The 25,234-nt window shown below is 42.4% G+C and overlaps 1 protein-coding gene across 1 annotated transcript in view; it reads left to right on the top strand.

Annotated features, from left to right (window-relative positions):
• Positions 1-25,234, top strand: part of KIAA2012 (KIAA2012 ortholog) — a 123,478-nt gene that overhangs the window by 35,753 nt on the left and 62,491 nt on the right. The window contains exons 8-11 of the mRNA XM_042783675.1: positions 2,361-2,529; positions 4,559-4,705; positions 8,595-8,762; positions 25,001-25,072. Of these exons, the coding sequence (XP_042639609.1) occupies positions 2,361-2,529; positions 4,559-4,705; positions 8,595-8,762; positions 25,001-25,072 (556 nt within the window). The remainder of the gene's footprint in view (positions 1-2,360; positions 2,530-4,558; positions 4,706-8,594; positions 8,763-25,000; positions 25,073-25,234) is intronic.

Here is a 25,234-nt window from a genome sequence, read left to right as displayed (position 1 = left end):
ATAGGAGCCAGCAGGGGCTCTGGAAGGCAAAGGCACGGCCTAGAGTCTCAGCTCTGCCCACGGCAGCTGTGTGAATTTGTTTGGGCAGGTCACTCCACGGTCTGGTTGTTGGTGACTGTATTGTTTGTATACAGATAAAAATTCTAATCTTAAGGGCTGAGGGGAGAAAGAAAGGAGATATCTCATTGGGAACTATAGCCATGGTAGTTAATTGTGGGAATTTGTGTTATCTGAAGTGGCCCTGAAGGAGCCCCGGGCACTCCAGGTAGTCTTGGTGCCAATGAAAGGGTGTTTCCAATCTGTTGAGGATTTTCTCAGATTTCTTGTACCTAAACTGATCTACACCTTCCCATTTGCACCAGGCTCCTTTGGACCAGGGGCAAGCTGCAGGCTGACCTGCCAGAGTCACTGCAGGCTTAAGGAAGGACCGGGACCTCCAGCTCCGAGCCAGCTCAGAACTGAACCGGGGTCAAAGGAAACAGCCCCTCCCCTCCACTCCTGTATATGGTTTAGCAGAGGAAAGCAACGTTTTCCACTATATTAAAATTCTGTGCAAATTTTCATTAGAATAAAGAAATTAATTCTTGGCTTGTCAGCCATACCTCACACAAATCGTCTTGAGTTTCCACATAGATTTCTAAATGCAAACCTTGTCAAACAAATCGCACAAGGTCAGTATTCAAAGACAGGCAGTTGGTGGGCAGCGGGCACCTGGACAGTGAAGGTCTCAAGGAACATAAATATCCTATGTGTATGTGTTTGGTCAATAATTTTCCTAATGTCTCAGAATTATAAATGCTACCCAGCATATGTTTTGGTTAAATTTCCTTTCTCATTCAACTCTAAAGATATAGGACGGTTACATGCATTTCTGGTCATTTTTCTTTTGCCTTCTGAGAACTAAAAAATGAGAAATATTTTAATTTTTTTCTATGAAATTGAGCCAAGCACACACAAATTCTTAAAGCTAAGTTCGTATGTCAAAGGTTGCAAACTAAAAGGAGAAAACTGCAGCAACTTTTGAAAAATTGGAAACAGGAGGCTCTAATTACTACTTCTACTCTCAGTCTCTCTCTCTCGATCTCTCTCTCTCTCCATACATACACATACATTATACACATACATTACCTTAGTAGTTACAGTCAAGTTAATTTCAATCGTGACAACTCCACGTGTGTCAGCAGAACTGTGCTCTGTGGTTTCCAGTGACTGGTTTTTCAGAAGTAGATCACCAGGACTATTCTCCCAGATGCCTCTGGGTGGACTTGAATCTCCAATTTTCTGCTCGCAGCTGAGCATGTTAACCATTTGCAGTACCCAGTGACTTCACACGCACATATACGTGCATATGCAGGTACACATTTATATCTATATAAGAATGATCTATTTATGTACGCAAGGAGCTTCTTGGTGCAATGGGTAAGGCATGGGTAACCAGTCAGAGGTTCAAAACCACCAGCCACTCTATGCGAGGAAGATGAGGCAATCTACTTGCATAAAGATTTACAGCCTTGGGAAACCCACAGGGGTCACTATGAGTTAGAATTGACATATGGCATTGGGTTCTTTGGTTTATTTATGTACGTATATATTTTTCTCAAAAGAAAAAAAAAAACTGGCCAACTGTGGTTGATTCTGATAGATAGGGATTCTTGTTCATTCACACTCATATTGGAGAAGTATAGAGAAGCACAGATACACTACTACTGGTTAGATTGGATATTAAACTCTAATGAGAGGAGAGTCTACTCTCAAAGCATCATAGAGATAATCCTAGTTCTACTATTATAACTACACACATTAACTTATTTAATCCTCACAATAATTGTTTGAAGCAGGTAGTATGATTATTTCCATTTCACAGAGGAAGAAATTGAGGCTTGAAGAGGTTTCATAAAGCAAGAAAACACAAATATATATTCTTATTCTCTGCCCTTTCTCACTGAATTGTTGCACACTCAGTATTCTTCACCTTTCTGTCTTCCCTTAAGAATATTTGCCAAAATTTCTCCCTATCAATACATAGCGATGCTGCTATATCATTTCAACAGGACTCAATTTTCCCAGCTATAAGAGTAAGGAAGACTGTATTTCCTCTTCATAGTTCTTGAATTTATCGCATTTATAATTCTCAAAGTAATAAGAAGCTGGATTAACGAGGCATGAACTCCCCAAAGTGTCCCACGCCATCAGATGCACTGCTCCCAGATTAGTTCCGTTTACTTCCTCAACCACAGGTGGTGCTGAAGCTACACCACCACCACCCAGCAGTGCAGATACAATATCATTTGCCCCCTGCAGGCAGCAGGGTTTGGAGACTTGCCATCTTGGTTTTTGTTTTGTTTTTAAATTTTCTCCAGGCGCCAAAGGCTTTGAAATTACCTCCCATCTCAGAAGAACCACCCAGAGTCCTGGACCCCCTGAGGAGTCAATTTAATGCCAAAGAGCCTCCAACAGAGCTCTTTATCTTCCCAATGGAGATTCATTTCCAAGCCCCACAACCCCCCAAAGAAAAGGCCTGCAGAAGAGGTAGGGCCCCTGTGGACGGGTGCTCTAGAGGGACTCAGGCAGGGCAAGAATGGCTGGGATGTGGGATCTGGCTAATCCAACCTTTGTTTAATCTCCCCTTTGTCATAGCTGACCCTCCTCAGAATCATCACCTTTAGATAATTGTGTTTTGGTTTTTTTAAGAAGAAAAAGGGTAAATTTTAGAAATATGTCTCTTTTGATCATGTTTATTTCAGTTTTAAGTATTTTTATTAAGCCCTTCATTAAGCAATGCATTTTGCTGAACTGTGGAAGAGACTAACATAGCAAGATGTCCTACATTCAAGGACCTTACAAAGGAAGATAGGTATGCGTGTAAATAAACTCAATGCATGGTAGCATGAGAGTAAAGGTGCAACAATTTCTAGGCAACTTACAAAAATATATACAATGTAAAACAGGACAACTGAAAATGAAATAACAAACAAAAATAGTTAAGAGGAGCCCAGAAATAGGTGTTTCCAGACATCTGGGATAAATTGATGGATTTAGGTAAGCACCAATTTAGCCAAGGAAAAAAGGAATAGTTGGATGCTCATCTTATAAAAGTTTGTCTTAAGAGTCATTTTCTTGATTTTGAATTAGGTTGTTACATAACATTGTGAAATGACCTCTACGCTCCTTGCCAGGCAGAGATTTCGTGCTTCTAAGGAAACTGCTAACAGGGTATAGACAAAGGAGAAAGAGGTCAATTCCAACTGGGACTTTGGAAGGCTTCTTAGATATGGGCTTCTGAGTGACTTCTCATCCTGCATCCTCATTCTGCTCTTCCCAACTCATTCTACAGCACCCTTTCTAAGGTGCATCCTTGCTCCTGGGGCTTCTCTGGGCAGTCAGAAGGAAAAAGTGACTCTAAACAGCTGACTCCAATTTTGAGGAGGTCCTAATTCTGGATTTTTTAGAAACTTCAGCAGAACTACCACTGAATTGTCAGTGAGTTTTGACTCTTAGGAGTCATACAAGAAGCCATTTTGTTCTCAGGCTGTTTGGAATTCTCACCATGTATATGAATGCCTAATTATTGCATTTAAAAGACCAGCCAATGGAAGGGGATATAAGGGAACCCTGGGGGGCAATGGATATGTTCTAAATCCTCATTGGGGTATTGGTTTCATAGGTATATATATTGTCCAAACTCAGTGAATTGTACGCTTAAGATCTGGGCATTTCACCGTATGTAAATTTTACCTTTAGAAAAAAAAATTACCCTGCACTCCTTAACACTCGCAGAGAGAGAGAGAGAGAGAGAGAGAGAATTCTATTACCGGGCTTAGGATAAAGACTGATTATTCTCCATGATGACAGTGACAGGAAGGTCAGGAACATATCAAGGCTATCATGAACCAGATTCTTATAGTTATTAGATACATTAAACTTGTCAACACATTGCTAAATGGAAAATAGAAATAACATACAGAAAAAAGTTAATTCATTGAGTTCTTCCATCCTTTGTATGTCAATGAGGACTCTCTTAATTGCAATTGTCAGAAACCTAACTCAAACTGTCTTAAGCAAAAAGTGAAATGTATTAGCTCATGTAATTGGAAAGTACAACGATCAGATAACATCTGGTACAGTTGGCTCCAGGACTCAGAAAATATTATCTGGGCACTATTTCCCTAAGTCTCTCAACACTGTTGGCCTTTCCTCTCAAGCAGATTCTTCTCATGTGGTAACAAAAATGACCTCCTGAAATTCCAGGCTAACCTCCTACTGTTAATTCCAGTAGAAAGGATGCCTCTTAACAGATACCCTTGCAAAAGTTCCAGAATTGCCTTTGATTGGCCAAGCTTCGGTCATGTGCCCATCCTGAACTCAATCACTGTGGCTAAGGCAATAAGGTACTCTCAATAGCCAGGCTTCAGTCACATGCCCATCCTTGGAGCCAGGAAATAAACACAGTCCCACCCATACCTCATGGTCAGAGTAAGGGAGGGGTGGGTCCCCAAGAGGAAGAAACTGCTGGAAATACAACAGACATCTAATACAGCTTGGTATCATTGTCTCGTAGGTGCTCCATGCCCTGAGACAGAACCAGAAACAGAAGAGCCCAGGCCTTTATGGAGGCCTCCTCTGAAGCATGTGTCCTTACAAAGGCCTCGGGAGTTAACAGTGCATCTCCCAGTGGACACTGGCAGGGACACACTCTCACCTCAAGGTAGCTCCTCCCTCCCTCCAGCATCCCACAGGAATCTCACTTTGAAGGGAAGCAAAGCAAGACAAACAAGGCCACTCAGCCAAGAAAAAGGAGGCTGGAAGGGAGGGCAGTTCATCCCCAGCCACTTGAAGATGGCTTTTGCTCAGGCCTTAAGCAAAGTGCTATAGTAGAACTAGGAGCTCTGGTAGCATGGTGCCTAAGACATTTGACTGCTAACCAGAAGGCTGGTGGTTCAAACCCACCAGCCCCTCCTCAGAAGGAAGGTTGGGCAAGCTCCTATCCGTAGTGATACAGCCTCGGAAACCAAGGAAGGGTTGCTATGAGTTGGATTCAACTCGACCTAACTTAGTGTCTAGCTCACAAGTTACTAACTCACTAAATCATCTCCCCACTGATATTTTCTGGTCACACATGTAAATACTACCAAACTTCCTTAAAATTCACTGCCTGCTCTGTATTTCATCCTGTTTTTAACAAATGAAATTTCATGTCTAATCTGTTTATGAATATGTGTTTATTTATTTAAAAACCCATAATGTCAATAAAAGTCTTCATTTCAATTACTCAGAACATCATATGGACATTTGAGATTATACACATGGGTTCATCTAAGTGTATATTTTCATGTGCTAGATAGGCTGAAGCTAAGGGATTGTATTTAGCAATCTTCCCATTTTCAGAAAACTGAATCTATTTTCCAGAGGATTGTACAAGATAATGGTATCACAAATGTGGTTTTCTCTGACTAGTGGTAACCAGAAGTAGAAGGATAAACGCTATATTAGTTTCCTAGGCAGCATAACATAATATCATGAACTGGATGGCTTATAAGACAGAAACTTTTTTTTTCACAGTCCAGAAGCTGGGAGTCCAAGATCAGGGTGTTGACAATGCTGATTCCTTCTGAAGCTTCAAGGGAGAATCTGCCCCATGCCTCTCTTCTGGCTTCTGGTATCTCCAGGCATTCCTTGGCTTATAGCATCACATGGCATCCTTCCTCTGTCTCCTTGTCTCCATGTCTCTTCTCTCTTATAAAGATACCAGTCATACAGGATTAGGACCCACCCTAATACTCCAGTATGACCTCATGTTAACCTAACTGAGAACATCTCATTGTTGTTGTTGTTGTTGTTATGTGCCGTCGAGTTGACCTGACTCATAGCGACCCCTTCTTGGGTTTCCGAGGCGGTATCGCTACGGAAGTAGATCGCCCAACCTTCCTTCTGAGGAGTGGCTGGTGGGTTTGAACCGCCAGCCTTCTGGTTAGCAGTCAAGTGCCTTAGGCACTATGCTACCAGAGCTCCCAATAACATCTTCAAAGACCCTGTTTCCAAAGAGGATCACATTCACAGGTACAGGCGTTAGGACTTCAACATATATTTCCTGAAGAACACAATTCAATCCATAACAAACATTAAAATGTATTGAGTTCTTCCTCTGTGCAAGGCAATGTCCTTAGGTTTTTTTTTCCCTTTATTTTTTATTTTTATTGAGTTTTTAACATGTATTATCTCATTTACTCCTCATGATCATCTTATTATCCTGAGAAATAAGCAACTTGTTCGAGATCACACAACCCTAAGTGGCTGAGCTGGGACTGGAGCACAGGCTGTCAAGTGCCAGAAGCTGTGGTCTTACCCATTACACTGCACTGCCTTTCAGTACAAACAAAACAGTGAACCTATGTCAGAACAGAACATTCTGGAGATATTTAGGTTTTATGAACTTCCTTTGATTATCAGGGCTTGTTTACTCTATCTTTGGTGAGTTATTCATCCTGAAGACTTTGAACTTTCTTTTTTAAAAAGCCAAATATGGTCAGGATGGCTCCATGTGTAAATACATTAAAAACTAGCCGTCTACCTGTGGGCTCCAGCATGAGCGTGCAGCCTGAGCCACTGACACAAACGGCAATCCAGTGAGTTTTGTCTCTGGTGTTACTCACCTTGTGCTGCCTTCACTTGTTCTAAGCTGCCGTGTCCCTCAGGGATCCTAGTACATAGAGACTTTTCCATGCCTCTGCCACCCTGCCAGAAAAAAGCTGTTCCAATAAGTGACCTGGCCCAGCAGTAGGTGCAAAGAAATCCAAAGAGGCTAGTCTTTCATGGCACACTTTTTCATGCAAAAGGTCTCATTTAGAGCAGTGAGCGGGACTGCCGCATTGCCACAGAGATGGGCTGTGTACAAATGGTTCACAGCTAACCTATGCGGATAGCCACCTACTTGAGGCCCTGGATTATTTCCCCTCTCGGAAGGAAGGTTGGGCAATCTACTTCCATAGTGATACCACCTCGGAAACCCAAGGTGGGGTCACTATGAGTTGGGTTCAACTCAACAGCAGTGAGTTTGGTTTTGTTGGTTCAATATCACAGATAGGACCCCTGGTGGTGCAACAGTTAAGCGCTGAGCTTAAATGGAATCCATCCAGTGTCTCCACAGGAGAAAGAACTGGTGATGTCCTCCCATATAAAGATTACAGCCTGGAAAGCCCTATGTGGCAGTCCTACTCTGAGAATGAGTCAAAATCATCTTGGTAACACCTAACAACTACAACACTATCACAGAAATGAAGCTAGTTTTTATACATAAACATATATATGTAAGTATTTTGTTTTATTGCTGAGCCATCTGAGTAAGTTGCAGAGATTGTACGTTTTCTCTATCACCGGGTATCTCCTAAAACCAAGGATATTCTCTCTCATAATACAATTATCACAATACAATTATCATACTCAAGAAAGTTAACATTGATATATACTATTTTCTAATATACAGTCTATATTCATATTTCTCTGTTTATACCAATAATTCTCTGTAGCTGTTGTTTTTCTTTCCAATCAGGATCATATGTTGCATTTAGTTGTCACATTGCTTTAGAATTTTTAAATCTAGAGCAGTTCCCCTGGCCCAATGTCTTTCACAACATCGACATTTTTGAAGAGTAGAGGCCAGTTGTTTTGCAGAATTGCCTTCACTTTGGATTTGCCTGTTTTCACATGATTAGGTTCAGGGTAATAGTTTCTGGCAGGTATACCACATAGGCGATGTTGAGTCCTCAGCATATCACATCAGGGGACATAAAGTGTGAATTTGTTCCATTAAAAGTGATGTTAAATGTCCTTATTCAGTTAAAAATGTGTCTGCCAGATCTCTCTACTGTAATAAACACCCAGTCTGCAGGATGATAATACAATGAGACTGTAAGTGAAGCTAGCTTTTAAACAAATAGCAATAGGTGTGTTGAACATGAAATAAAAACGACTCTCCAAATGAGATTAAGACAAAGCCTTAATCAATTAGATTCACTCTTCCTAGAACAGTTCCTGCTGGTTTTGAGAATAGTTAGAGAAAGAGAAAACAGAGGTGGAGGGTAGAATGTGCTTTATGGAGGGTTGTCATCACTCCCATTTCACTCTCACTGCCATATTGGGGGGGTATACTTTGTACCTTATGTGCCTTAAGGGGGCAATGTGATCATTGGCTCTTGGCTCTGCTTAACAAAATTGCTTTGTGACTGGAAATCTGTATCCCATAATCCCTGAGTTCTAAAGCTAGGGGGCTCCCTCCTTAGAGTCTTCAGATTGAGGACTGCAAGGAGTTTGCAGTCTCTTGTCCTTCTAGCGCAAGATCTGTCAATAAGCTGAGAACAACAACAATCATTGTTCAATTCCTTTCAGTTCTTGGAATCTCCCAAATGAAAGGCCACTGTTCTAACCATGGAAGACTTCTGCTCCTTAGCAGGGCTAGAAAGGGATAAATTGAGAATGAGTGGAATAAACCACCTTGCACACTAGGAACCACCATCACTGAGTAGGAAAAGAAGTTCTTCCTCCTTTCTGCTAATGCAGAAGTTCTCTCTCTCTTGCTCTTTCTCCATTTGCTTTTCAAGATGAGGAGGCCCCGGCTGAGAATGAAGTCTCAGCCCTGGGTCTTCTGTCCCTGACAGAGCCAGAGAGCCAGAGAGACCTGGACAACCCCAGGACATCAGGCCGCAGCAGCCCCACAGACCCCTTGAATGTGAGACAGCCCGGGAGGGAGCTCCCAGAAGAAGGACAAGGTAACCATTCCCAGGGCGCAGTTGCCCCAGCTTCCCATTGGCTTGTCTGGCCCTGGCTCATTTTCATCATCAGCCAGGGCTGCATGGCAGCCATGATGTAAGCTCTCTAAAAGCCACCCCATTGCAAAGGGGAAATGGGCAGGGTTTCCAACGATGTCAGTGGGATTAGTGTTCACTAAGCATATTCCTCAAGAGTCAGTACATGTTTTAAGGGGTTTGCTGCACCAACATGCATTGCCACGCTGGTTCGCGCTTTCCTCACTCCTGGCAGCAGCGTGTGATGACACAGCTCCCTGTGCTCACAGGGGAGACATGCTGCTGAATTTATCAGGCATACTGAACCCTAAGCCACAAACCTTCTACCCCACACCCCAAAAGAGCCTTGCGACCCTGTCAATAGGAAGAGTCTCCTGAAAGAATTCACCCTCCAGCCCACAGCAAAGCTCGCAGTCAGGGATGGAGCTTGCATTGCTACTGAAGAGTGAGGCAGGGCAAGGCCATGCCCTCTACAACTTGGTACTTGATGTCAGTTGTGCTGGAGTTAATTCTGAATCATGGAGACCCCATGTGTGCTCCACAGGGTTTCCAATGTCATTGTGACCTTTCAGAAGCAGATCACCAGGCCTGTCCTCTGAGGCTCCTCTGGATGAATTCAAACCATTAATCTTTCAGCTAGTAGTTGAACACTTAACTATCTGGGCCACCCAGAGACAATTCCTCTGTGATAAGATAAAGTTCTTATCTTTAAGGAGCTGACAGTCAAGGAGAGGACTAAGATGCTTATACAAGAGCGAAAAAACACAAGGACAGTGCAGCAGTAGCTTCAAGGGGCCCTTTGATCTAAAGGGAGTTCATAAAGCAAAAATTGCTTAGAGCCCAAATTACCCCTGAAAACCCGTTAAGGAGGCATCATGCTGGAGGCTAACAAACCGTTTTCCAGTAAGTGCAGCCCAGCCAGCTGTCCCCCCCTCATCTGAGCACTGGACTTCTTTTTCCAGTTGAGTATCAGATAAAGGAGAGGGTGTGCTTTTTTGGGGGCAGACTTTGTGAAGAGATTATCTGTTAACATCAGAATCACACTCCAGGCTGCAAAAGAAATTCACACTCCCAGAGACATGTGGGAACCAAGAGCCACAACACAGTTCACACCTTTTATCTCATGCTCCCTCAGGGACAGAATGTCTCACTATTTAAAGTTCTCTAGATGGGGCAATCTACTTCCGTAGTGATTGTTGTTGTTGTTGTTATGTGCCGTGGAGTCGTGGAGTCGTGGAGTCGTGGAGTCGGCCCGACTCATAGCGACCCCTCCTTGGGTTTCCGAGGCAGTATCACTACGGAAGTAGGATTGCCCAACCTTCCTTCCGAGGAGTGGCTGGTGGGTTTGATACTGCCTTGGAAACCCAAGAAGGGGTCGCTATGAGTTGGGTCTGACTCGATGGCACACAACAACAACAACAACAGCTCTCTCTATATATCTCTCTCTCTCTCTCTCTCTCTCTCTCTCCCTCATCCATTCCTCTTTCCCCAAGCATATAGAGTTGAATTCTTATAAGCATAAATTAAATACATTATTGTTATTGTTGTTATGTGCCATCGAGTCAGACCCGACTCATAGCGACCCCTCCTTGGGTTTCTGAGGCTGTATCACTACGGAAGTAGATTGCTCCATCTTCCTTCCGAGGAGAGAGGCTGGTGGGTTTGAACCGCTAGCCTTCTGGTTAGCAGTCAAGTGCCTTAGGCACTATTCTACCAGAGCTCCTAATTAAATACATGGATAAATAATATCATTATCTGTTCATAGCCTCTTCATGTAAGGCTGCAATGGTCAAAACTAAATCCCCTCCCCCATAACACACACATACACACGCACACACATACACACAGCCCCCAAAAATGTTGTGTCCACTTAGAAACCATTTCCAGTAGTAGTGATGCTTTCTTAATTTTGACACAAACTTTAGGTACTGTGATGTCGGCAGCAAGGGCCTTCCTAGGAGATTATATAGCCCAGAACACATCACATTGAACACACACACACACAGACATCAAACATCTTGAACCAGGAGGAACTTGAGTAAAACCAATATCAGGGCCATAGCTACAAGAGGGCAACTGGAAGGCTCAAATGTATTTGGTGGTTAGGGGTACGTGCATGTGTGTGTGTGTGTGTGTGTAAGCAAATGTGTGTGTGAGTACATGAGTGTCTCAGTGTATGGGGTGATGTGTGTGCTTGTGTGCCCATGTGAGTGCAGACATGTAAGTGCTTATGTCATACATGTATATGTGTGGGTGTGAGTGTATGATTGTGCATGTCTACATATGTATGCATACTTGCAAATGAGCATGCAAATGTGTGTGGATGCCTGAGTGCACCATTGTGCATATGTGTATGTATGTGTATGCCTATGTACATGTGTGTAAGTGCATGTCCATGTACACATACCTGCATGTATGTGGTTGTGAGTGTATGTGTGCATGTCTTGTGTAAATGTGCATATATATGCATATGTGTAAATGTGCATGTGTGCACACCTCTGTGAATATGTGTGTGCATGTGTTTGTAAATGCTTCTGTATTTGTGTTTGTGTTGTGCTTCTGTGTGTGTGTGTGTGTGCTCTTAAACATTCATTGTGGCTGGTGACCATCCCTACTCTAGCCCCTTTACCTTGGAGATGGGGAAGGTAAGGTTACAGAAACACCTTCAATCTTTCTAAGCACCTGTGGAAAATACACCTTTCTTCTCCCCCTTGGACTGAACTCCCTGGAGTCACTAAGCAGTCCCAGCATTTGGTCCCTGCATCAGGGTATGGCTGTGCATGCTGGGCACTGCACAAAGGCATCTGATGAAAAGTGAGCATGGAGACTGGAATCACCAAGCTCTGTACCCAGAGGCTGGACTGCACACACCTAGAAGAAGGGGCTTCCTTTCCTTTACACAAGGTTTCCCTCATCAGCAACTCTGCCCATTAGGGCTACTTGAGCCCAGACAGGGCACCATTTCCAGACTCACACAAAGGCAAGGTTTAGGCTAGTGGTAGTGAGAGATCCCAGAGGACAGGGCCTAAACAATGAATGGCTTTGCTCTGCCAAATTCCAGGAGCAGGATTCATTCTATCCTCTGGTGAGCACCTGATTACACAGGTATCTCTGTGCTGCCTGTACCCACTGGGAATTAGCGGAACACAGTCCAGATTCAGCCTCTCTCACCTGCACTGGTGCTAACACTCCCCATGTCTTGTGCTTATTTTAAAGAAGATTCCAGAGACCCCACACTGAGACACTCCTTCCTGGGTCCACATGGAGAAAAAGTCTTCCTGTCCTTCCTGGGGCCTACCCAAACCAAGGATCTTCTGCTGGTTGAAGGTAAGATGACACATTCCAGGTTAGCCTCTTTGCAAAGGGGAAATTTTTACCTGTAGCTTCCAAAACATCCCAGCAGCAGAGACATCATTAAAAACAGACCCAAGTCAGCTGGTTTCTCCCCCTTATTGACACAGTAGTGCTTCTGTAGCTCAGACACAATAACCCAATGTTTGCATAACAAGTTTACTCTTGCTGGAGAAGCTGGAAAGAGATGTTCCAGTGGAATGGCTTGGAGGAGGTCTAATGTGCCGTGTTGATGCCTTGATGAGAATGATAAAGCCCTTCTGGTATTTGCCCAAACTAAACACTGCCTTTCTCTTCTTTCCAACCACCCTCCAGAGGTGGAGGTGGCTAATTGATAATCCAATCAGGTGTTTTGTTATGTGCGTTGGTTCATTATTGTGAATCATCTGACTCCTGACAGATATCAAGGTCGTTTCCAACAACCCTTCTGGCACATTTACTTTTTGGAAAATAGATGCTGGCTCTGGGCATAGCCATTGTGCAAAAGGAGGGACAAAAAAAAAAAAATGAAGTCAGAGGCTGGTGAATGTCAATCACCTAGAACCATCATGATGTGTATGCATAAATAGTAAAGCCATCAAGCCTCTTGCTGAGGGAGATTACAATCTGCACTCATTTGTTGGATTATGTCACAACTGGCTTAATAAAAGAGGATGGACTCAGAACCAGGAGGTTGGAGTAGCCCTGGCTTGTCATCTTACATTACCAGGTGATTTGGGGTCAGTCCCTCATCCTCCCTATGCTTTTGGTTCCAAATTCAGCATTAAAGAATATCCATCACCTCTTGAGTTATTCCATCATGTGAATATAAAAATAACTTTGTTCTAGCAATTAGTCCAAAGGCCCACATGAGTCACTACCTCCTCTAGCCTGATACAAGAAGAACCAGATGGTGCCTGACGACCACCACTGTCCATGCTGACTAGGACCACAACAGAAGGTCCTGGCTAGAATGGATTTAAAATGTAGAACAAAACTCAAATTAAAAAAAAAAAAAAAGACCAGACTTCCAGTTCTGAAAATGACTGACGGAATCCCCAAGACTACTGCCCTAAGACAGCCTTCTAACCTGAAACTCAAAACACTCCTGGAGGCCACATCTCAGCCAAATAATGGACAGGCTTATAAAATAAATGGTAATACACATGAAGAATGTGCTTCTTAGAATAATCAACCATGCAAGACCAAAAGGGCAACATTTGCTCAAAACCAAAGACAAGAAGGCGGCGGGGCGGGGGGGACAGGGAAACTGGATGAATGAAAAGGAGGAACCCAGGAAGAATATGGGAAGAGTGCTGACAGATTGAGGGGATTGCAACCAATGTCGTGGAACAATTTGTGTATGAATCAGTGATTGGAAAACTAATTTGCCATGTAACCTTTTCACCTAAACCAGAACAAAATGTTTTTTTAAAAAAAAACAAAACCTACATTCTGAATTTTCTAAGTTGATGGAAGCAGGAGTTAGACAGGTAGAGACCACTGCCAGTGTGGCACACAGCTGGTACAACAGCTGGAAAGCAAACATAATTCTGTTCACCTGCTGCACATTGTCCACTCTTGGCAAAGCAAAAGTCAGAAGCAGAAAAAGAAATATTTAGGTTTAAATTTGTTATCACCATTGTCAATATGATGCTTCTGGCATTTCTGTATCCCCAGCACCTAGCACAGGCCCTGACACATACATAGCAGGATCACAATAAATGTTCATTGAACAATCTTTCAATAATTTGCACATTGAAGGAAGAAAGAAAGGAAAAGAAGAAGAAAGGGAGAGAGAAAGGAGTCAAGGTAAGAGTGAGCAATGAAACTTACACTGAATAAGTGGAGGCTTGCCGGCCACTTTGTCCCAGTCCCATGGATAAAATATTTCATTCTTCTTGCCTCTCAAACCAGAAGGCATTCAATGTGTGGTTGTTGAATGAATCAATCACCAGTCAGTCAGTCAGTCAGTCACTGGCCTTTCTCCAGTCTTTCCCTCATATACAGTTGGTTGACTTCTTTTTTTTTTTTTTAGTTTGGGTGAAGGTTTACAGAACAAATTAGTTTCCCATTCAGCAATTTATGCACATTTTGTTTTGTAATACTAGTTTCAATCCCCTCGGAATTATAGCACTCTTCCCATTTCCCTCCTATTTCTACTTACTCATCTTCTCTGCCCCTTCTTGCCTTTTGAGCTTTGTTTGGGGCAAATGATGCCCTTCTGGTCTCATATTGTTGATTGTTTTGAGAAGCACATTCCTCAAAGGTATTATTGTTCACTTTATAGGCCCATCTACTGATTGGCTGAAGGAGCTCTGGTGGCATAGTGGGTAAGGCATTTGGCTGCTAACCAGAAAGTCAGTGGTTCAAACCCACCAGCTGCTCCACAGAAAGAAGATGAGGCAATCTACTTCTGTAAAGCTTTACAGCCTTGGAAACCCAATGGGGGTCACTATGAGTTGGAATCGACTCGATGGCAGTGGGTTTGGGTCATTTTATTGATTGGCTGGAAGGTGATCTCTGGGAGTAGGTGCAGTTCCAGGTTTGAAGCTAAGGGCCATAGTCTGGTGCTTCCACCGATCTCTATCAAACCAGTAAATCTGGTCTTTTTTATGATATTGAATTTTGGTCTACATTTTTCTCCCACTCTGTCCAGGACTTTCTATTGTGATCCTGATCAGAGTGTTTGGTGGTGGTAGCTGGCTTCATTTAGTTCTTCTGGCTTCAAGCTATGGAGGCTGTGGTTTGTGTGGCCCATTACTCCTTTGGACTAATTGTATCCTTGAGTCTTTGATTTTATTCGATCTTCATTGTTCCAGATGGGAAGAGACCAATGTTGTATCTCATATGGCCATTCACAAGCTTTTAAGATCACAGTCATGACCAAGTCATAGTTGGAAGGAGGCACAGGACTTAAACCCACATCTCTACACAAGAGTCCACAGAACAAGTCTAGCTTTCTAAGTGTCTCTATTAATGGCAAGTAGTTTGCTTTTCAGGCTATCTGTTTGTTGTTGCTGTTGTTTTGAGAAATAGTATCCGGAACAAATTTCCTCCTCCTGGAATGGATTTGTTCGAAACCACACCAAATTCTTTTGCAGCTTAGTTTGTTCATATCCATCTTGATCACCATTCTCACACTACCCCTCCAGTCTCATCTCCCATTATATCTCAGCCCACCCTTTTCTTGGGTCCTTGATGGTCCAAACACTCAGTCTTCCTTCTCTCATCTCCAAGTCTTTGATCAAGTTGGCTCCAAATATTTAGACTAGCTTTAAGTTCCAGGTTAAGGTTCATCTTTTCTGGAATATTTTCCTTAATAAATCCCACTCATCTCATAGAGCTCATTCCTCTCTTTCAATCCCATTCCTGTGCTTATTGTATTTATCTGCATCTGTTTTCTGTTTCACTCCCAGATATATGCATGTTAGAGAACAAAGATAACCTCTTATCTTTATCATATGTTCAAGAAATGCTTCTTGACTGACTGAATACCCCAGGTGGCAAAAAGGAAAGTTCTTTTGGGACCATAATTGTTGCTGTTTTTTTAAAATGATAAAAAGTCTTGAGTAAAGGAGGGAATATGATCTGTCTGATCTTTCTGAGACTTTCAGATTCTGTCAACATCTATTTGGAAATAAATTCTTAGGCAATTAGATCATCCTATCTTGCTTTCAGACAGCATGGAGAAATGAATAAAACTTCAGAAGGGAAAAAAAAAGATTTGAAGACAAGAGCTGGAATTTGACTCTCTTGGTCATGTTGAGATATTGCAACACTTAGAAATTTTAAACACTTGAGAAAGGAAAAGTTGACTTGGAAGGATATAAATTAGAACACTGGATATGCTCTCTGAATTGCTTACCCTTGACTCAAATCCTTCATCTATTCTCCCAGCCACGGTGCCAACAAGAGTTTTCTTTCAGACACTGTTGCAAGAAGTTCCATGGATATCTATGCCAATAATTCAGATTGAGATACCTTGTACGTTTAAACTCCTGATCTCTTTCAGAGTTTCCATTTAGTACTTTTTCTTGTCTTAAATAGATTTTTACTCCAAAAATGCATCTCGGTCTTTGGTTATTTAATTAGCAAACTTCTCTCTTGCAAATCTTTATTGGTGTGGTGGTTTTAAAATATATCTACAAATTATTTGATACTCTTTCCTTCAAAAAGAAGAGTCTAATTCCTTGAGTATGGGCTAAACATAATGACTCACTTCTAATAAATATAGAATATGATGGCAGTTGATGGGTGTGACTTCTCAGACTGGGTCATAAAAGGTATTGTGGCTTCCTCTTTGCTCTCTCTCTTGGATTACTCACTCTGGGGAAAGCCAATCACCATATCGTGAGGTCACTCAAGCACCCCTATGGAAAGGTCCATGTGGCAAGGAACTGAAGAAGCTGGCTGATAGCCAGTATGAACTTCCCAAGCTCATGAGTGAGCCATCTTGTGAGCAGTTCCTCCAGCCAGTTAAGCCTTCAGATGACTGCATCCCTAGCTAATATTGTGACTGCAATCTCATGAGAGACCGTGAGCCAGAACCACACCCAGATTCCCACAGAAACTGTGTGAGACACAATAAATGCTTATTGCATTAAGTCAGTAAGTTTTGGGGCAATTTGTTTTGTAGCAATACATAGCTAATACACCTGGCATCATTTCCTGATGATCTGCAATTAGGGAAACAGAAGGATGGAGGGTCCAAGATTATCCCCATTGGTCCCTAAACACTGATTATTTGGGACAAAAATACATTAAGTGGTTGAGTTTACCTTTGCTCTGCCCATTTGTCATTAGTGATAACATTAGTTGTAGAGTGATTAGCACAGCCATCTCCTTCTCTACCCTTATTAGCTTCAAGGACTCAAAGGTAAAAGAATCCTTTCCATGTTGTCAAAGGATGTTTGACAAAGTATGATTTTCCTGGAGTAATGTCTCTGTTAGTAGCTGATGTGTGAATATTTAAAGGAGAGAAATCCTTTAGATGAGGCAGTGTGAGGAAGAAAAAAGAGTTCTGGACTAAACATCCAAGTCTTGGGTTCTAAATCTGTAAGTTTTGTGATCATGGGCAAATAACTTTACTGGACCTCAGCTTCCTCACATGGAAAAAGAAGACTTGAGATTAGCTCTAAACCTCCAGTGTGTGTCCCATGGAACTCCAATTCCTCAGAAGGTTAATATGCATTATCTAAAAAAGGAAAGGGTCTGAGGTCTGACAGGTTTAGAAACAATGGGCTAAAATTAAGCTGTTCCCTTACTGCAGCACTTCACAGAGCCTTTAATATGTTAATGTGAAGGAAGTGGGAAGAGAGCTGTTACAGTGTGGGGAATTGCAGTCAATGTCATGAAACAAAATGTGTATGAACTGCTGTGTGGAAGATGAATTTATTCTGTAAACTTTCACCCAAATCACAATTTTAAAAATTTTAAAAATACGTTACTGTGAATTATGTGTCTTACACAAATAACACACTCATTATATGATAGTTGAATTATTCGAGTTGGGGATGTACATTATTTCCCAACCTTATTTGACCACTGACTATTTTAAGGAAAGTATCCTGTAGATCTAAATAGCTTTGGAACACAGTCTAAAGGCTAAACTAGATATTTTCTAAAGTTGCTTCCAGCTCTAATGCTCCGTGGTTCCAAATATGCCACTTTCCCCAAGAAGACTCTCAGTAGGGCAGTTCTGTTGTCTAAATCCTGAAGCAGGATCTCAGTCATTCAATAATTCATGACTGCTCTCATTTTCATTCTCCAAACATCAGTTCTGAACCATAGGGGCCCACAGTCCATCAAGCACTAGGTGTGAAGAAGAGGAAGATAGGAAGAGACCCTTGTGGCAATGGTTTACATTGTCCCTTTTGCCCAACAGTGTTTGTTAATGATCCATAAGAAAGACCGCTGGCAGATGTTACCAGTGCTAGTGAACTCAGGCCAAATGTTCCAACACTGTATTTTTACACAAATAACACACTCATGATATGATGGTTGTTGGGTTTTGTTTTGTTTTTGAAAACTGCACAACCCCCTCGTGCATTAGTTTCCCATGTGTGACATGCACACTATAGCTTATTTATGCGGGCATATTATTTGCAGAAAAATATGGTAATGGAAAATGTGGCTCCTATGCTGGATATGGTGGGTTGGCATCTCCTTCCAGTGGGCCTTCCTGTACTGCAGAGGCTAGAAGGCTAAAAACTACATTGCCTAGAAAACCTTTGCAGCTAGGCCAAAAAAACCCAAACTCTTTGCTGTTGAGTTGATTCGACTCGTAGCAACCCCTCCTTGGGTTTCTGAGGTGGTATCTCGACAGAAGTAGATTGCCCAATCTTCCTTCCGAGGAGTAGCTGGTAGGTTTGAACCACCAGCTTTCTGATTAGCAGTCAAGTGCCTTAGTCACTATGCCACCAGAGCTCCTTGCAGCTAGGGAGCTGGATGCAAATTAGGTTACTGCCAGTTAGATGCACTTGAATGAGATTTGTAGGGCAAAACTGAGGCAGAAGCATCTTTCTGAAGCTTTCAGCTGTTTATGTTTGCCAGCAAGTTCATAAAGACTAAGCATATCAAGAGGCAGTTGCTACAGTAACCTAAGCACTTAATTCTTCAGAGTAATTCCATTTCTTAAAATACCAGAGTGGTTTATAATCTGATATACGCCCCTTACAGAAATTATGGAAGATTCCCATCAGGCTCAGCATAGGGCTAATCTAGGTCTGTCAGATGTAAAATGTTGGGTGGTCTGGGAAGGGCAGGCTATCATAGTTGTGTTTATCTAGGACTTCACACAGAGGCATGGTACTTTCCTTGACTGTTGTGAAACCAACAGGGTCTCAGCAACTACTGGAAGGTGTTCAGAAAGCCACCAGCAGAGATCTGCTAGAAAACACTAGAGACCCTTCTCTCCTTTGTCAAAAACTGCTCATGATTCCCGTAAGCATAAAGACTTCACTATGTCATAATTCAGCTGAAAATGTGGCATCATTATCACCTTATTGGCTTCCAAAGAAGACAAAAGATTCAAGAATAATAGTTTGCTCTGAACCCATTAGAAAATAATTTTTTGAATAAAATATTCAACCTGAAGTGATGGCAAATATTTAAACTCAACTTTATTTTTGCATAGTACTTTTATTTTTTATAGCACCTGTGAAGCGATGAAAGGAGCTTTGGTAGTGTAGTGGGTAAGGCATTTGGCTGCTAACCAGAAGGCTGATGGTTCAAACCCATGAACTGCTCTGTGGAAGGAAGATGAGGAGATCTACTTCCATAGAGATTTACAGCCTTGGAACCCCAATAGGTGTCGCTATGAGTTGGAATCGACTCAACAGCAGTGGGTTTGGGTGAAGCTATGAATCCTACATCCCTTCCATTTGTACTGTTTCAGGAAACCAAGAGGCAGGAGGGAACTTAGGCATCAGTTCATTACTGTTTAGGCAGAGAAAGCATTTTATTAAATGGACTCTTGCTGAAAAGACTAATAGATAAAACAGATAAAAGCTGAGCTGCTCTGCCACCCTGGCTTAAGTAGGGATGAGGTCTCTGAGTGTGTCCCCACCAACTTCCCCACAGCCCAACTAAGCCTTCCTCAGAGTCCTAAGATGGTTTGGGAGCTGGGGGGGGAGGGGGTCTAGGGAGGTAGATGCACAGCCACTAGAGATATGAAACCACAGTTTGAAAATCTTCTCATTTTGTGGATAAGGAAATTGAGCCCTAGAGAGGTGTGGTGACATTCTCAAAGTCACACAGCTTCTAAGTGGCAAATCCAAGTCTCAAACCCAGATGGTCCTGCACCTGCATCCAGTTAGGTCAAAGTTCTTCCTACTAAATCACACAGCCTCTAGTCCCTCTGGCCAAGTTTCCAGACCTCAAGGGCCAGCTGAAGGCCCACCTTCATTGTGAACCCTTCCCTGACCACCTCAGCCCACACTGATTGCTACCTCCTGAGGTTCCACTAATTCTTTCTGCCTGGGCCTCATACCAGCCACTTCCTCACTTCTTTTATACTTTTGACTCTAGTTATCCTTTTTTCCATCCAGATTTAACATTTCTCATGAACAGATCTTCCTCATTTACCTCAGGATATCCCAGAGAACACAGTAGGATACTACCAGAACATTGCCCATAAATATTGATTGAACCTTTGAATAGCAGAGGTATTACTTCCCAATATCCACTCCTCCATTGTTCCTTTTTTTAATAGAATCTCCCACCTTGAATTTCAGCAGAACATATGGCTGCCTAGCTAGAGACTATAATCTCTTAGAGCTAGGTATGGCCACGTGACCAAGTTTGGCTAATGGGATGTGAATGGATGGCAGTAATGTGTGCAACATTCGAGTCATTTTCTTAAAAGGAAACTACTTGCCCTCTTCTCTCTTTCCCCCTTGGATTTGGTTGTGATGGTAAAATAGCTTCAACAATGTGGAAGAGGACAGCACTAACTCTGTGGGATAGTGGAACAACAAGATATAACAAACCAGGATACTCGGATAACTTCAGATGACAGAGCAACCTCAGTCTGCCTGCCTACCTCTGGACTTTTATGTGAAAGGGAAATAAATTTTTATCTTTTTTTGTGCCTTAACTAATAAAATGCAACTAAAATACTTGTCCAGCCTACTTCACGTTGCTTTGTAAAAATCAAGCCAGATCATACTTCCACCATACCATGTAAAGTATTAAGTAAAATCCCAATATGAAATATCATTGGATCTAAGCATATAAGGCCTATTACATAATTGTTTAACCCCTTTGATGAAACGTACTGCACACCTTCCATATATAAAGGACACAGAAGGGTGTTAAGATTGAGAGTGAACACTGTTAGGCACTGTGCTACATATGCTATCTCATTCCATCATCACAATCATCCTATGCAGTGAGTATTTCATTCACCCCTCACAGGTGAAGGCCCCGGGCCACAAACAGTTTGAACTTGTCTACTAAGAAAATGGTTGGCAGTTCAAACCTACTCAATGATACACAGAAGACCTGGCAATCTGCTTCTGTACAGTTTACAGCCCAGAAAACCTTATGGAGCTTAATTCTACTCTGTAACCATGGGGTCACCATGCATCAGAACAGACTTGGCAGTAATGGGTTTGTTTTTCATTTTTGTGTTTTTGGGGGCTTATCATAGGTAAGGAAATTCAAACACAGGGAATTTAATCATGCAAACTGATTATACCTGGTAAGTGGCAGAACTGGTACTGGTTCCCAGCCCTGTTTGTCCCAGAGGCTGTGCTCTTGTCACTCCACTTTCCAGGCTTAACACCAGGCAATGGCTACTGCCCTCAAGGACCTCACAGTCTATGTGAAGGAGAGAGACACAAGCAACTAACTCTACCTCAAGGCAGAATGCACTGTATGTTGTAAGAGGCCGGAGTGGCAAGATGTGGGGTATTCAAGGAAGGAGCGATGAATTCTAACCTAGGGGGTTGGGAATGGTTCCACAGAGGAATCCCCAATTGCACTGACCTCTGAGAAATCAGTAGAAGGGAATAAACAGAGAAGGGGAGGGAAAGACACAGGCAGCTGAGGGAGCAGCACGGGAAAAAGACAAAGAGGTAGGAAAGTAGAGAACGTTTGGAAAATGATGAGTGGCCCAGTGTGAACACACTGTGGAGGGCTTTAATGGCGGGAAATGGGGCTGAAAGGCAGGACAGGACAGGCCAGACCAAGGAAGGCTTTGTACATCAGGATAGAGTTAAACCTGCTTTTTAGGCAACAGGGAATGATAGAAGATGTTGGAGAAGGGAGCATGCAACCCAATATGCATGCCAGCATGAAAGACCTGGCAAGAGGAAAGGCAGAGGAGGCTACTGGAATCATCCAGAGGACAGCTGAGAAGAGCCTGGAAGAAAGACAGTGGGCAGAGTCAGAAGACATCTCAAAGGGAAGATCCCAAGGGCTGCTGATGGGATGTGTAAATCTCAACTGAGGAACCAGGAATAAGCCTGTCTGTAGAGTCTCTCTCTGTTTTGTCTCTGCAAAACTGTCTGCTACTCTCATCTACAATTCTCTGCTCAAATGACCTTTGTTTTGGTTTTCACTTTCAGCTCAGAAGATCACTCTGGAATGTGTGTATATGTGTGTCTCATGTATTGTAATTAAGATGAAACAACAATTAAGAGGCCCCGTCACCCCCGGACAGCACACCCAGGGCTACAGCCCTCTCCCACGTGGCCCTCAGCTCCGGCAGTGCCCCTCCTTTTAAGTCAAACTCCCACAAGCACAGATAAAAAATAAATTCCAGCGTCATGTGCCTCTCAGCTTGTTAGTAAGGCTGTTTTCTGGTTTATGTGCTGGAGGGGAAGTGGGTGAGTTTCCTAGCAGACAACTGTGGTAAGTGATAAAAGGAAAACCTAGTTAGCAAATTTCTTGGGAGACTTAAGGCAAAGGGCAAGGCAGTCAGCAGTGATGGAGAGTGTTAGCGTAACTCTGGTACTCTCTTACCCTGACACACATAGAGGGGTCTCTTTCAGGATTGTTTTAGCCTCTTTTTCCCTTTCAACCACCAAGTACTCAATTCTTTGAGGGAAAATTAACATTCATTATGCAATTTATCTCTCTCCTTTTAATCCAGAGTATGGGTCTCCAAGGTCCCTACTCAATAATTAATGTTTGTTCTCATTTCCCATTCTCCGGAGCATTTATTCTTGAATTGTAGGGTCAACAATTAACACTACTTATGGTTTTCCTCTCTTCAGTGGTGGTTCTCAGAATCCCTAGTTGCCCTGCTCAGCCTAAGTCATCTGCATGCATGTGGCAGCGTGTAAGCGTGTGGCTGTGTGTGTGCGTGTGTCTGTATGTGTGTGTGGCTGTGTGTGTGTGTGAGGCTACATGTGGCTGTGTGTGTGCATGTGGTTGCATGTGTGTACGCTGCAATGGAAATGGATCCAGGAGCAGGCTTTTCCAAGACCACAAAAGTTTAACAAATCAATAAAATCCAAACATTCTTTCTTGGCAACCTCTCTAGTATATTTATTATCAGTAAAGACACAAAGAAGGAAATTTAAAAAGGATTTGAAAATTAGTTTGGGTGGGTAGTCAGATTGGAAAATATCTCAATCTTTCCTATTTTGAATTTTTTTAGGATTCTCTCTGATTTTTTCCTCCCTATTGATGTCTTTTTTTCTCTTCTCTCTCTCTCTCTCTCACACACACACACGCACACACACAAATTTTCCTTTAAAGACTGTTCCTCCTCTCTGTAAAAAGTTGAACACAGAATTACTCTATAGCCAAAAAAAAAACAACTCACTGCCATCAAGTCGACTCTAACTCATAGCTGCCCCCACTGGGTCTCCAAGGTGGTAAATCTTTATGGAGGTAGAGTGCCCCATTCTTCTTCCATGGAGCAGCTAGTGGGTTTTCGTCCACCAACCTTCTGGTTAGCAGGCAAATGTCTTAGGCACTGTGCCACCAGAGCTTCTTAGAATTACTCTATTAAAAAAAAAAAACCTCACTGCCGTAAAGTCAATTTGACTCATAGCAACCCCTCCTTGGGTTACTGAGGCAGTATCACCATAGAAGTAGATTGCCCCATCTTCCTTCTGAGCAGTGGCTGGTGGGTATGAACCACCAGCCTTCTGGTTAGCAGTTGAATGCCTTAGGCATTACGCCACCAGAGCTCCCAGGATTACCCAGCATGACCCAGCAATTCCATTCCTTGGTATACACCCAAAAGACTTGAAAGCAGGGACTTAAGCAGATAGTGTACACCACTGTTTATTGCAACACTGTGGTATATACATACAATGGAGTGTTAGTCATCCATAAAGAGAAATGAAGTTCTGATACATGCTCAGTTGCAGATGAACCTTAAAAACAGTGTGTGAGTGAAATAAGTCAGACACAAAAGAACAAACATTATGATTCCACTTATATAAAATATCTAGAATAGGCAACCACACTGAGACAGAAAATAGATGTGTGATCACCAGGGCCTGGGGGAAGGAGGCGATGGGAAACTATTGTTTCAGAGGTATTGGTTTCTGTTTGAGATGATGAAAAACTTTCAGAGATAAACAGTGGTCATAGTTGTACAAGGTGAATTTAATTCATGTCACTGTACACTTAAAAATGGTTAAAACTTTTTTGTATATATATTTTACCACAATAAATCTTTTTAATTCCTCCTCCATTTAAGATTCACTTAGAAACCTACCTTTGTTACCTATTACCTCTTCCTTGATTGACTTTTTCAGATCTGTCATTCTAATCCTCTTCAGCCATTCATTCAAACAGCCTTGTTTTAACTAGTTTTCATTTTAACTGACAAAGACAGCAATGATTCTCACTCAAGGTGGCTCTAACAGATCACAGGAAAAAAAAGTCCTTGGGGGCTGTGGAAAAGCCTATCTGTCCTTCTGGCTACAATCAGATGGGCTGGACTCCCTCCTGTCTCCCTGAGTCCAGCCCTTATATCCGTGCTACAGCTGGGGACTGGGATTCTTCCAGTTTGCCTGTCATCCCTGTGCTGCACGCACTGGGGCCCCGCGCCACATCTGCTGTTCAAATCTGAGCATCTCCTCACACTGTGTGTCAAGCATGAACTATTTCAATGCTCTTGCTCTGTTGAAAGTTTTCCTCTCAGAATTTTAGCATCATGATCCCTGCAGGCTTTTGCCTTTAAGTGTCTTGAACAAAAACATTATTTTCCTCAATATTTCTTAGTCCTACATCAACCTTCTGTCCACAATAGCATCTGTGGGTTTTTAAATCCATACGATGCATTACAAGGTTTTAAGCATCAAGGCATTTCACTTACTATTTACCCTGTCTTTGAGTAGTGAAAATAGCTTTCTTGCCAAGACTTTCTCACACTCTCAGGTAAAATCCTTATTGTTTTTCAGCCTATGAATCCATCAACTCAAATGTCAGCCACGAAAAGGTAGAGTCTGATATTCAACACATTATAAAAGGAAGTTTTCCCACCCAGAAGTCATCTTCACTTCTCCTCTATGTCATTTGACTCATGAATATATTATTTCATACCTGGTGTTGGTGTTGGGTGCCATTTAGTCAATTCTGACTCATAGCAACTCCATGTGATGGAGTACAACTGCCCCATAGGGTTTTCTTTTTTT

This window comes from Orycteropus afer, unplaced genomic scaffold (assembly GCF_000298275.1).
Source record: "Orycteropus afer afer isolate SDZICR_OR568_19922 unplaced genomic scaffold, OryAfe1.0 scaffold00002, whole genome shotgun sequence".
Lineage (NCBI taxonomy): Eukaryota > Metazoa > Chordata > Mammalia > Tubulidentata > Orycteropodidae > Orycteropus > Orycteropus afer.
This window is presented reverse-complemented; position numbering and strand designations above follow the sequence as displayed.